This window comes from Petromyzon marinus, chromosome 59 (assembly GCF_048934315.1).
Source record: "Petromyzon marinus isolate PM22_M1 ecotype Great Lakes invasive population chromosome 59, UKy_Petmar_22M1.pri1.0, whole genome shotgun sequence".
NCBI lineage: Eukaryota > Metazoa > Chordata > Hyperoartia > Petromyzontiformes > Petromyzontidae > Petromyzon > Petromyzon marinus.
The window spans coordinates 175382-189192 of record NC_133725.1 but is presented as its reverse complement, the minus strand read 5'-3'; the positions used below and the strand labels follow the sequence as shown (position 1 = coordinate 189192).

Below are 13811 nucleotides of genomic sequence, written 5' to 3'. Positions count from 1 at the left end.
GTAGTGTAGTGTATAGTAGTGTATAGTAGTGTAGTGTATAGTAGGATATAGTAGTGTAATGTATAGTAGTGTATAGTAGTGTAGTGTATAGTAGGGTATAGTAGTGTAATGTATAGTAGTGTATAGTAGTGTAGTGTATAGTAGTGTAGTGTATAGTAGTGTAGTGTATAGTAGTGTAGTGTATAGTAGTGTATAGTAGTGTAGTGTATAGTAGTGTAATGTATAGAAGTGAATAGTAGTGTAGTGTATAGTAGTGTAGTGTATAGTAGTGTATAGTAGTCTATAGTAGTGTAGTATCTAGTGTAGTGTAGTATCTAGTGTAGTGTATAGTAGTGTAGTATATAGTAGTGTAGTGTATAGTAGTGTAGTGTATAGTAGTGTATAGTAGTGTATAGTGGTGTAATGTATAGTAGTGTATAGTAGTGTAGTGTATAGTAGTGTATAGTAGTGTAGTGTATAGTAGTGTATAGTAGTGTAGTATAGTAGTGTAGTGTATAGTAGTGTAGTGTATAGTAGTGTATAGTAGTGTAGTATCTAGTGTAGTGTATAGTAGTCTATAGCAGTGTAGTATATAGTGTAGTGTATAGTAGTGTAGTGTATAGTAGTGTAGTATATAGTAGTGTAGTATATAGTGTGCGCTGGTCCTTTGCGTGTGCTCGTCGCGGAGTGGCAGGCGGTGCGGAGAGCGGACCGCCCCAGCCAGGGGGGCTTTCGGGGGAGGTCTGGAGTGGGAACCCACAACAGCCAACGCAGCTGCACGAGCCACAGTCCTAAATTTCACCCATTTCCCTTTGGCATCACAAGGAGGGGAGTGTAGGGGGGCATAACGATGCCAACCCCAGCTGCAATCGCTGATCAAATGCTCGCTTGCAGCTTTCATTTGTTGTAACGCACGCAAGCCCACACGCAGCAGCAGTAGCAGCACCATCACCAGGAGCACCACCAGTAGCAGCAGCAGTAGCAGCAGCAGTAGCAGCACCAGGAGCAGTAGCAGCACCAGCAGCAGTAGCAGCAGCAGTAGCACCAGCACCAGGAGCAGCAGCACCAGCACCAGGAGCAGCACCAGTAGCAGCACCAGGAGCAACAACAGCACCAGTAGCAGCAGCAGTAGCACCATCAGGAGCAGCACCAAGAGCAGTAGCAGCAGCAGTAGCAGCAGCAGTAGCACCAGCACCAGGAGCAGCAGCACCAGCACCAGGAGCAGCACCAGTAGCAGCACCAGTAGCAGCAGCACCAGTAGCAGCAGCAGGAGCACCACCAGGAGCAGCACCAAGAGCAGTAGCAGCAGCAGCACCAGGAGCAGTAGCAGCACCAGCAGCAGCAGGAGCAACAGCACCAGTAGCAGCAGCAGCAGCACCAGTAGCAACAGCACCAGTAGCAGCAGCAGTAGCAGCAGGACCCTCCCGCCACAACTCGGCAGGGCTCTCCTTGAGAATTAATTCATTAATTAATCGGTCAATCGCCTGGCTGGTCGCCTGTGGTTTTGCGCGGCCGGAACCCGGATTTGAACCCAGGACTCTACAGCGGTGCCGGCTCAGGGTGTGACCCCCCCCCCCCCCCCTGGGCCACTCGGCCATGACGACGCCTATCGCTGCCTCTCGGCCACTAATGGCTTAGGGAAACATCGGCGGCTGCGCTAATTGCTGACACGCACGCCGGTGCGCATTAGCCACGCAGACATTCCCACAGCCCTCGCTTCACCAGCCCTGCACGGCTCAAACGGCGTGGGAGACAGCCTGTCCCGTGTGACTGTGCGACTGACTGCCCGTGACTGTGCGACTGACTGCCCGTGTGACTGTGCGACTGACTGCCTGTGTGACTGTGTGACTGACTCCCCGTGTGACTGTGCGACTGACTCCCCGTGTGGCTGTGCGACTGACTGCCCGTGTGACTGTGCGACTGACTGCCCGTGTGACTGTGCGACTGACTGCCCGTGTGACTGTGCGACTGACTGCCCGTGTGACTGTGCGACTGACTCCCCGTGTGGCTGCGGCGACTGACTCCCCGTATGACTGTGCGTCTGACTCCCCGTATGACTGTGCGACTGACTGCCTGTGTGACTGTGCGACTGACTGCCCGTGACTGTGCGACTGACTGCCCGTGTGACTGTGCGACTGACTTGCCAGTGTGAATGTGCGACTGACCCTGAAGCCTGTCATATTTGGACTTTACATGTCTCTCTCTCTCGCCCCTCCGCGTGTAGAATGGCCGTCACGCGTGTAGAATGACCATCACACACGTGTAGAATGACCATCACACACGTGTAGAATGACCGTCACGGGTGTAGAATGACCGTCACGCGTGTAGAATGAACGTCATGCATGTAGAATGACCGTCACACGTGTAGAATGACCATCACACACGTGTAGACTGACCATCACACACGTGTAGAATGACCATCACACACGTGTAGAATGACCGTCACACGTGTAGAATGACCGTCACGCGTGTAGAATGACCATCACACACGTGTAGAATGAACGTCACGGGTGTAGAATGACCATCACACACGTGTAGAATGACCGTCACGCGTGTAGAATGACCATCACACGTGTAGAATGACCGTCACGCGTGTAGAATGACCATCACACACGTGTAGAATGAACGTCACGCGTCTAAGGCAGCGATTTGGCTGCCGGTAAACATTCCCACCACGACTCCACCTCGTCGGGCCATCACTTGTGGCGGGAGGTCCGCTTCCGGAAAAAACAAACTACACAGCCGCTCAGTCGAGGCCTTACTCCTGGTAAAAAAATGTTTTTTAAAAGTAATATATTACTATTTAAAGCTTTCGTGACTGCAAGGATTAATCTTCTTTGGTTCTTTCTGTAAAATCACGTAGAATGAGAATAAAATAATAAATTAATAAAATAACACAATAAAATTCTCACGACGTTTCGGCCACAACACAAGTGGCCACTTGTGTGACTTTACCGAAAGAACAAAAAAAGATAATATATTACTTTCAAACGAAATTTTTTAAATCCGAAAAAATATTTTAAAAAAGATAAGTAAATCAAATAAAATTATAAAAACTATATATTTAAAAAAGTTATATATGTTACTTTTAAAATTAACTAATTTTTATATTTATAAATAAAAGTCAGATGAACATGTTGCAGGCTTTCACGACCAATATTATTCATTGCAAAGGTTTGTGGGTGAGATCGCATGAACATAAATGTCGTAACGTCACGTGACTGGCTGTGTCGGGTGGTGGAGGGTTACGACACATTTATACTCTACGCGATCTAACCCAAAAACCTTAATTACGAATAAGTAAAAGTGTTAACCAATATAATAAATGCATTTTCACAATATATTAATGTTTATATTTTAAACAAATATATTTGTCAAAAAATTGTAAAATGAAAAAGTCGGTGTCCACCGCCGTGGATGGTTGTGGGGGGGGGGGGGTGGTGCTGCACCTCTGTGTGGGGGCACCAGCAGGTCCAGTGTCTTGTGGGAGATGTTGGGCCAGATGGCCATCATCTCCCGGCGCAGCTCGCTGTCACACTCAAACTTGTCCGCACCACCTGCCGGGGGGGGGGGGGGGGGCAGCGTCGGGTTGAGGGGGAGGGGGGCGAGAGAGGGTGGGGGGGCGAGAGAGGGTGGGGGGGGCGAGAGTTTAAAGGTCAGCGGCAGGTTCCCCGCTCTGACGCGCAGGTGCGTGTGTCTGTGTGTGCGTCTGTGTGTGTACATGTCTGTGTATACGTGTCTGTGCATACGTATCTGTGTCAGTATCCGTGTGTGTGTGTCCGTGTGTGTCTGTCTGTGTGTGTCTGTGTGTTTACGTGTGTCTGTGAGTATACGTGTGTATCTGTGGGTGTACGTGTGTGTCTGTGGGTGTACGTGTGTGTCTGTGGGTGAACGTGTCTGTGTGTATGTCTGTGTGTGTCTGTGTGTGTATGTCTGTGTGTGTCTGTCTGTGTCTGTCTGTGTGTCTATTTGTGTGTATACGTGTGTGTCTGTGTGTGTACGTGTGTGTGTGTACGTGTCTGTGTGTGTACGTGTCTGTGTGTGTACGTGTCTATGTGTCTGCGTGTGTGTGTCTGTGTGTCTGTCTGTGTGTGTGTGTGTCTGTGTGTGTGTGTCTGGGCAGTGTGCTTATGACCGGCTCCAGCTTAACAGCAAAGGTCTCACTCCGAATCAGTCGAGCGGCAATAATTTTTCATCGGTTGCCTAACGCTGTGTGGAAGCTACCGGGTCTGTCGCTCCGCACTAAGCTTCAGGTCTTCTCGGCCACGGTCAATCCTTCCCTTCTCTACGCTTGCGAAACGCAAGCGTAGGCAAGCCTGCCTACGATCCATCCTGGGTTTAACCAGACTGGATATTGTGAGGAGCTCACAAATCCTTGAAAGATCTGGGCAAGGTCCCATCGGTGAGCTCCTTCGGCGGGCAAGGCTGCGATGGCTGGGTCATGTAGCCCGCATGCCCAGCCACCGCATGCCGAAACAGCTTTTGTTCGGCCGGATCGAGGGGGCTAAACGGGCGCGGCACGGGCTAGAGAAGAGATGGAGTGATGTGGTACAGGAGGATGTGGAGCTGAGTGGACTTGCCGATGACTGGTACCAGCGGTGTCAAGATCGGCCTCTGTGGAGGAGGCTCGTGAAGGACGCTACTGGGCAGTTAGAGGTAGTCGCCCTCCAACAACAATGGAGGGCGCAGGAGCGACGCCCACAACAACGAGCAGAGCGCTGGGTGGCTAAAGCACAGCAGGTTGGCACAGTAGGGGGCACAGGTGGTGCATCAGCCAGTCATCTCAGTCAGTCGACCCGTGGCACCTGGGTCTGCACCGTGACCTCCTGCCAGCGGGCGTTCGACACTCCACGTGGCCTCAAGGTGCACATGTCCTGGCACAAGCGTCGTGGTGACGTCACCGCCAATTAGTGGCGAATGGCGGTTGTTGTTGTGTGCCTGTGTTATGGGGAGCGGTAGTGTAGCGGTTAGCGCGCTGCGCTATGAACCTGGCGACCCGGGTTCGATTCCCGCTCACGGCCAACACCAGTGACGATTATCTGAACCGGTCCTGGGCCTCCCCGAGGTCGACTCAGCCTTAAATGAGTATGCGGTGGATAAAACCATTGCCACTGGGGAGACTAAGGCGGTCGGGCGTGGTGGTGGCCACCCACCCCCTCGTGTACCGTTCAGGCCTTCATAGGTGCTCGCTAACAGCACTTGCCCCTACAGTCTGTTAAGGCTATACGGGGGATCTTTATCTTTGTGTGTCTGTGTGTGCGTGTGTGTCTGTGTGTGTGTCTGGACGGGTGCGGCTCTGGACGGGTGCGAGGGGCTGGTAACCCCTCCACCTTCAATTAATTACCACTAAACTATGACTGAAATATATAACTAATAAGCTTGTGCCGGAGGCCCTGGGGGGCCAGGCATCTATGACGTCTCCTGGCCAAACCCCAATTGGCGGAGCCAGAAGATTGAATCTCCACCCTCGGGGCTCCTCCAGAAACAACGAAAAACCACTACGGGTGGCCTCGTGGAATGTTCGAACGCTCACTGCGGAGGAGAGGCTGCCACTCCTCTGTCGGGAGCTGGACCGGTACCGCGTGGATCTATGTGGCATTCAGGAGGTCCGGTGGACCGGTTCTGGCTCCTGCCACCATGAGGGGTGGACAGTCCTCTACTCGGGGCAGCAGACTGCCAAACAACAGGGTGTGGCTCTTCTTTTGAACAAAAGAATGAAGGGGGCGTGGGAGCGTGGCGGTGAGGTGTGGGAAGCTGTAAGCCCCAGGCTACTTTGGGCTCGCCTTCCCATCAACCGGAGGCGAGGAATGGTGGTCGTGGTTACTAATGCCCCCACCGAAGATGAACATCCGTGGAGGGATGCAGGCAAAGCCGATGAGTCAGATGCCTTCTATGACCTCCTGTCACAGGTGCTGGCTAAAGTGGCCCCTCGGGATAGAGTCATCTTGTTGGGTGACTTCAATGCCCGAGTTGGTCATGATGCTGGCACCTGGTCTGGAGTGATTGGAGGGCATGGGCCAGATCAGCTCAATAACAATGGTAGGAGGCTGCTAGATTTTTGTACAGCCCATGGCCTTGTAATTACCAACACGCTGTTCCGGCATCGACGCATCCACACAACATCATGGATGCATGCCGGGTCCAAGCAAGAACATCTGCTGGACTACATAGTGACGGACCAGTGGATGCGAGCCTATGTCCTTGACACCAGGACCTACAGTGGAGCTGATCTGCCCTCTGACCATCGACTAGTCATCTGTAAGATGCGCCTGCCATTCTTCCACTCCGGTGGTGGGTGTACACCCAGGACCCCATTCCAACCTAAAGTGGCCTGGTCTCAGTTATCTGATGAAAGTTGCAAGCGAGAATTTCATCATCGCTTGCGGCTGGGATTGGCATCATCCCCGACTCCTCCTGATGTCGAGGGTAAATGGGCGAGGTTTAGGACTGTGACTCATGCAGCTGCAATGGCTGCTTTGGGTACGCGGTCCAGACCTCCCCAGAGACCCTGGCTGACAGAGGTGTTCAGGATGGTTGAGAAAAAGCGACAGGCCCACTGTCATCGGATACAGAATCCCACGTCAGAGAATGAGGAGGCTTACCGCAGCCTTCGCTCGGAGGTTCGGAGAGCCGTGAGGCGCTGCAAGGATGGGTGGTGGTCGCGGGTTGCTAAGGAGATGGAGTCTGCCTCAGTGGCCCGTGATCACAAATCTCTATTTAACTCCATCAAAAAAGTAACCTACAGTGCCACACCTATTACCATCATTAGGGGAAAAAACGGTGATCCAATCTCCGACCCCCAAGAACAGGTTTGCAGATTTGCTGAGCATTTCTGTGAGGTCCTGGGGGAGGGAAAATCCCTCAGCCAGGAAAACATCGTGGCACAAAGTGAGGATGACCCTGCTGAGGCTGCGGTGCCTCAAATATTAGAAGAAGTCACCCCCTGTGAGTGGCTGGTTGAACTGCCATCTGTTGAGGAAGTACGGAGGGCGATCCGGAGTCTGAGACCAGGAAAGGCAGCGGGCAGAGATGATCTCCCAAGCGAAATGCTGAGGGAGGGTGGCGTTTGTGCACAGACTGCCCTATATGACATCATAACAACAGTCTGGACCACTGGACAGGTTCCGCAGGATTGGAAGGATGCCCTGGTGGTCCCCCTCTTTAAGAAGGGGGACCGCACAGACTGTAACAACTACAGGGGCATTTCACTCCTCAGTGTGCCGGGAAACGTCCTGGCAAGGATTATTCAGCATCGCCTTGCCAGGCACGCTGAGGAGAGGCTTGCGGAGCCCCAATGCGGTTTCAGGAAAGGGCGGCGGTCCTGCACAGATGCCATATTTTCTGTCTGTCTGCTACAGCAGAGGTGTAGGGAATTCCAAAAAGACCTACATCTCTGCTTTATTGACCTGGTCAAGGCCTATGATACCATCAGTATGCCTGGGCTCTGGGTTGTTCTTCGTGCTTTTAGAGTACCTGACCCTCTGCTCACGATCATTAAGGATCTTCATGATGGTGAGCGGGCCCGGGTAAAACTACGTGGCCGGGAGTCAGAGCCATTCCCTGTACACCTTGGGCTGCGACAGGGATGTCCTCTGGCTCCCACATTATTTAACATCTATTTTGACCACGTAGTTCGTGCAGCCTTCAATAGGTGTACCGGGGGAATCTCCATATGGTACAGATATAATGGGAGGCTGATCGATGCCCGGGTGCGGTCAAGGGATGGCTCCCTATTGCTCAACCACGTTATGTATGCTGATGATTTGGTAATAGCTGCTCATTCAGAGAAAGAGTTGGAGACGCTGCTGCTGAGACTGGAGCGTGCCACTAAGAGGTGGGGCCTTACCATCAGCCCCACCAAAACTAAGCACCTGTCTGGGTATTTTGTACCATCGGACACTACACCCCTACAACTCCCAATCGGTGATGGGGCAGTTATGGAGCGAGTGGAGAGTTTCCCATACCTGGGCAGTGTGCTTATGACCGGCTCCAGTTTAACAGCAGAAGTCTCACTCCGAATCAGTCGAGCGGCAATATCTTTCATCGGTTGCGCAGCGCTGTGTGGAAGCTACCTGGTCTGTCGCTCTGCACTAAGCTTCAGGTCTTTTCGGCCACGGTCATTCCCTCCCTTCTCTACGCTTGCGAAACGTGGACCCCCCTAATGGAACATCTTCGCCGGTTAGAAACATTTAGGCTGGCCTGCCTACGATCCATCCTGGGTTTAACCAGATTGGATTGTGTGAGGAGCTCACAAATCCTTGAAAGATCTGGGCAAGGTCCCATCGGTGAGCTCCTCCGGCGGGCAAGGCTGCGATGGCTGGGTCATGTAGCCCGCATGCCCAGCCACCGCATGCCGAAACAGCTTTTGTTCGGCCGGATTGAGGGGGCTAAACGGGCGCGGCACAGGCTAGAGAAGAGATGGAGTGATGTGTTACAGGAGGTCGTGGAGCTGAGTGGACTTGCCGATGACTGGTTCCAGCGGTGTCAAGATCGGCCTCTGTGGAGGAGGCTCGTGAAGGACGCTACTGGGCAGTTGGAGGTAGTCGCCCTCCAACAACAACGGAGGGCGGATGAGCGACGCTCAGAACAACGAGCAGAGCGCCGGGTGGCTAAAGCATAGCAGGTTGGCACAGTAGGGGGCACAGGTGGTGCATCAGCCAGTCATCTCAGTCAGTCGACCCGTGGCACCTGGGTCTGCCCCGTGACCTCCTGCCAGCGGGCGTTCGACACTTCACGTGGCCTCAGGGTGCACATAGCCTGGCACAAGCGTCGTGGTGACGTCACCCCCACTTAGTGGTGAATGGCGGTTGTTGTTGTGTCTGTGTGTGCCCACCCTTGGCTATCTTGATGTCCAGGGCGGTGCGGATGAGCGCCATGAGTGTGGTGGTGAAGTGCACGGTGCGATCCTCCGCGATCGGCATGTCCATCCGCACCAAGCGCTAGCGGGGAGCACGCAGGCACAATATCAACAACAGGAGCACCATCAACAACATCAAACACGAGCAACAACTACGGCAATAACAACATCAACAGCAGCAACAGGAGCCACAACAACAACACGAGCAACAACAACAGGAGCACCAACGGTATCAACAGCAACAACTACAGCAAAAACAAAACAGCCGCAACATCAACAAGTGTCAACATCAGCAACAACACTAACAGGCAGACGAGCAGCAGCATGTCAACATCACCAATGACAAAGCATCAACAATATCAACATGATATCACAGTGGCAACACCATAATACCATGCCAACAACATGACAATACAACAGCAGCCAGAACGACGATATCACACCACCAACAGCCAAGACCGCAACAATAACACACACAACACAACAATAGTGACCACAACAGACACACCAACAAACTATGTCAACAATAACACACACAACACAACGATAGTGACCACAACAGACACACCAACAAACTATGTCAACAACAACACACACAACACAACGATAGTGGCCACAACAGACACACCAACAAACTATGTCAACAATGACACACACACAACACAACGATAGTGGCCACAACAGACACACCAACAAACTATGTCAACAACAACACACACAACACAACGATAGTGGCCACAACAGACACACCAACAAACTATGTCAACAACAACACACACAACACAACGATAGTGACCACAACAGACACACCAACAAACTATGTCAACAATAACACACATAACACAACGATAGTGACCACAACAGACACCAACAAACTATGTCAACAATAACACACACAACACAACGATAATGACCACAACAGACACACCAACAAACTATGTCAACAATAACACACACAACACAACGATAGTGACCACAACAGACACACCAACAAACTATGTCAACAACAACACACACAACACAACGATAGTGGCCACAACAGACACACCAACAAACTATGTCAACAATAACACACACAACACAACGATAATGACCACAACAGACACACCAACAAACTATGTCAACAACAACACACACAACACAACGATAGTGACCACAACAGACACACCAACAAACTATGTCAACAACAACACACACAACACAACGATAGTGGCCACAACAGACACACCAACAAATTATGTCAACAATAACACACACAACACAACGATAATGGCCACAACAGGCACACCAACAAAATATGTCAACAACAACACACACAACACAACGATAGTGACCACAACAGACACACCAACAAACTATGTCAACAACAACACACACAACACAACGATAATGACCACAACAGACACACAAACAAACTGTGTCAACAATAACACACACAACACAACGATAGTGACCACAACAGACACACCAACAAACTATGTCAACAACAACACACACAACACAACGATAGTGACCACAACAGACACACCAACAAACTATGTCAACAACACAACGATAGTGAGCACAACAGACACACCAACAAACTACGTCAACAACAACACACACAACACAACGATAATGACCACAACAGACACCAACAAACTGTCAACAATAACAGCACGACGATAGAACAACACAACAGAACAACACAATAGAACAACACGGCAATCGAACAAGAACACAACCTACGGGAAGACGCAGGATGGTATGCGATTAGTTTGGGTAAGATCGTGTGGGTAACGATGTCCATTGTTTTACGATGGACCTCCACCACCCAGCGGCTGACAAATCAACAATTCGCGTATCGCCGGAGATTGCATCCTGCATCAGAATCATCAGCAGCATCATCATCAGCTTTTGGTGATTCTGGCATCATCATCAGCAGCAGCTTTTGGTGATTCTGGCATCATTATCATCATCAGCATCTCTTGGTGATTCCTGATGTCTTATTGTGTATTTCGTGTTGCCCCCCCCCCCGCACACTCCGATTAGCACGGTACGATAGTACGAGTGGACATTGTTAGTCTAATTATAATTAAACATTGTTAGTCTAATTATAATTAGACATTGTTAGTCTAATTATAATTAGACATTGTTAGTCTAATTTTAAGTAGACATTGTTAGTCTAATTATAATTAGACATTATCAGTCGAATTATAATTAGACATTGATAGTCTAATTAGAATTAGACTGTTGGTCTAATTATAATTAGATATTGTTAGTCTAATTTTAAGTAGACATTGTTAGTTTCATAAAAATTAGACATTGTTAGTCTAATTATAAGTAGACATTGTTAGTCTAATTATAAGTAAACATTGCTAGTCTAATTATAATTAGACATTGTTAGTATAATTATAATTAGACATTGTTAGTCTAATTCTAAGTAGACATTGTTAGTCTAATTCTAAGTAGACATTGTTAGTCTAATTATAATTAGATACTGTTAGTATAATTACAATTAGACATTGTTAGTCTAATTATAATTAGACATTGGTAGTCTAATTATAAGTAGACATTGTTAGTCTAATTATAAGCAGACATTGTTAGTCTAATTATAAGTAGACATTGTTAGTCTAATTATAAGTCAACATTGTAAGTCTAATTATAAGTCAACATTGTTAGTCTAATTATAAGTAGACATTGTTAGTCTAATTATAAGTCAACATTGTTAGTCTAATTATAAGTCAACATTGTTAGTCTAATAATAAGTCAACATTGTTAGTCTAATTATAATTAGACATTGTTAGTCTAATTATAAGTAGACATTGTTAGCCTAATTATAAGTAGACATTAGTCTAATTATAAGTAGACATTGTTAGTCTAATTATAAGTATACATTGTTAGTCTAATTATAAGTATACATTGTTAGTCTAATTATAAGTATACATTGTTAGTCTAATTATAATTAGACATTGTTAGTCTAATTATAAGTATACATTGTTAGTCTAATTATAATTAGACATTGTTAGTCTAATTATAATTAGACATTATTAGTCTAATTATAATTAGACATTGTTAGTCTGATTATAAGTATACATTGTTAGTCTAATTATAATTAGACATTGTTAGTCTAATTATAATTAGACATTGTTAGTCTAATTATAATTAGACATTGTTAGTCTAATTATAAGTATAGATTGTTAGTCTAATTATAAGTATAGATTGTTAGTCTAATTATAATTAGACATTGTAAGTCTAATTATAAGTAGACATTAGTCTAATTATAAGTAGACATTAGTCTAATTATAATTAGACATTATTAGTCTAATTATAATTAGACATTGTTAGTCTAATTATAATTAGACATTATTAGTCTAATAATAATTAGACATTGTTAGTCTAATTATAAGTAAACATTGTTAGTCTAATTATAAGTAGACATTGTTAGTCTAATTATAATTAGACATTGTTAGTCTAATTATAATTAGACATTATTAGTCTAATTATAATTAGACATTGTTAGTCTGATTATAAGTATACATTGTTAGTCTAATTATAATTAGACATTGTTAGTCTAATTATAATTAGACATTGTTAGTCTAATTATAATTAGACATTGTTAGTCTAATTATAAGTATACATTGTTAGTCTAATTATAAGTATACATTGTTAGTCTAATTATAATTAGACATTGTTAGTCTAATTATAAGTATACATTGTTAGTCTAATTATAATTAGACATTGTTAGTCTAATTATAATTAGACATTAGTCTAATTATAATTAGACATTGTTAGTCTGATTATAAGTATACATTGTTAGTCTAATTATAATTAGACATTGTTAGTCTAATTATAATTAGACATTGTTAGTCTAATTATAATTAGACATTGTTAGTCTAATTATAAGTATACATTGTTAGTCTAATTATAAGTATACATTGTTAGTCTAATTATAATTAGACATTGTTAGTCTAATTATAATTATACATTGTTAGTCTAATTATAATTAGACATTGTTAGTCTAATTATAATTAGACAGTATTAGTCTAATTATAATTAGACATTGTTAGTCTGATTATAAGTATACATTGTTAGTCTAATTCTAATTAGACATTGTTAGTCTAATTATAATTAGACATTGTTAGTCTAATTATAATTAGACATTGTTAGTCTAATTATAAGTATACATTGTTAGTCTAATTATAAGTATAGATTGTTAGTCTAATTATAATTAGACATTGTAAGTCTAATTATAAGTAGACATTAGTCTAATTATAGGTAGACATTAGTCTAATTATAATTAGACATTATTAGTCTAATTATAATTAGACATTGTTAGTCTAATTATAATTAGACATTATTAGTCTAATAATAATTAGACATTGTTAGTCTAATTATAAGTAAACATTGTTAGTCTAATTATAAGTAGACATTGTTAGTCTAAGTTGACCGTGGAGTTGTTCATGCAAGGACCCAGCCACCTCGTCTCGTGCTCACCACGTGCGTATTTTGCTGCGGCTCTTGAACTATTGAGAGTGAGTGTCGGTTTTATTTTACATCTCACCTATAAAATGTGATATGTGTTTTATATGATGTGATACCGAGTTAGAAAACAGTGGTTCGTCTTGTTGTTTATAGGATTTGGTGACTCCCCCACCCTCCACCTGGGTCTAACCCAGTGGGTCTTCTTCTTCTTCTTAATCTGGGATGCGCGCATCCCCTGGGGGTTCACGCATCCCCTGGGGGTTCACGCATCCCCTGGGGGTTCACGCATCCCCTGGGGGTTCACGCATCCCCTGGGGGTTCACGCATCCCCTGGGGGTTCACGCATCCCCTGGGGGCTCACGCATCCCCTGGGGGTTCACGCATCCCCTGGGGGCTCACGCATCCCCTGGGGGTTCACGCATCCCCTGGGGGTGCGAGATGCCTTTTCTGGGGGTTGGCGAGATGTGGCCAGATATTTTTTTTTCTAAGGTAAATAATCGAAAACACAAAT

At 46.1% G+C, this 13811-nt stretch overlaps 1 protein-coding gene across 2 annotated transcripts in view; it reads right to left on the bottom strand.

The window, feature by feature from the left end:
- The window catches only part of LOC116955429 (voltage-dependent P/Q-type calcium channel subunit alpha-1A), a 164574-nt gene that overhangs the window by 35796 nt on the left and 114967 nt on the right, over positions 1-13811 (bottom strand). For both annotated transcript variants that reach the window (XM_076052955.1, XM_076052956.1), the window contains 2 exons: positions 8813-8918; positions 3429-3536 (listed from right to left, as the gene is read on the bottom strand). In XM_076052955.1, the coding sequence (XP_075909070.1) occupies positions 3429-3536; positions 8813-8918 (214 nt within the window). The remainder of the gene's footprint in view (positions 1-3428; positions 3537-8812; positions 8919-13811) is intronic.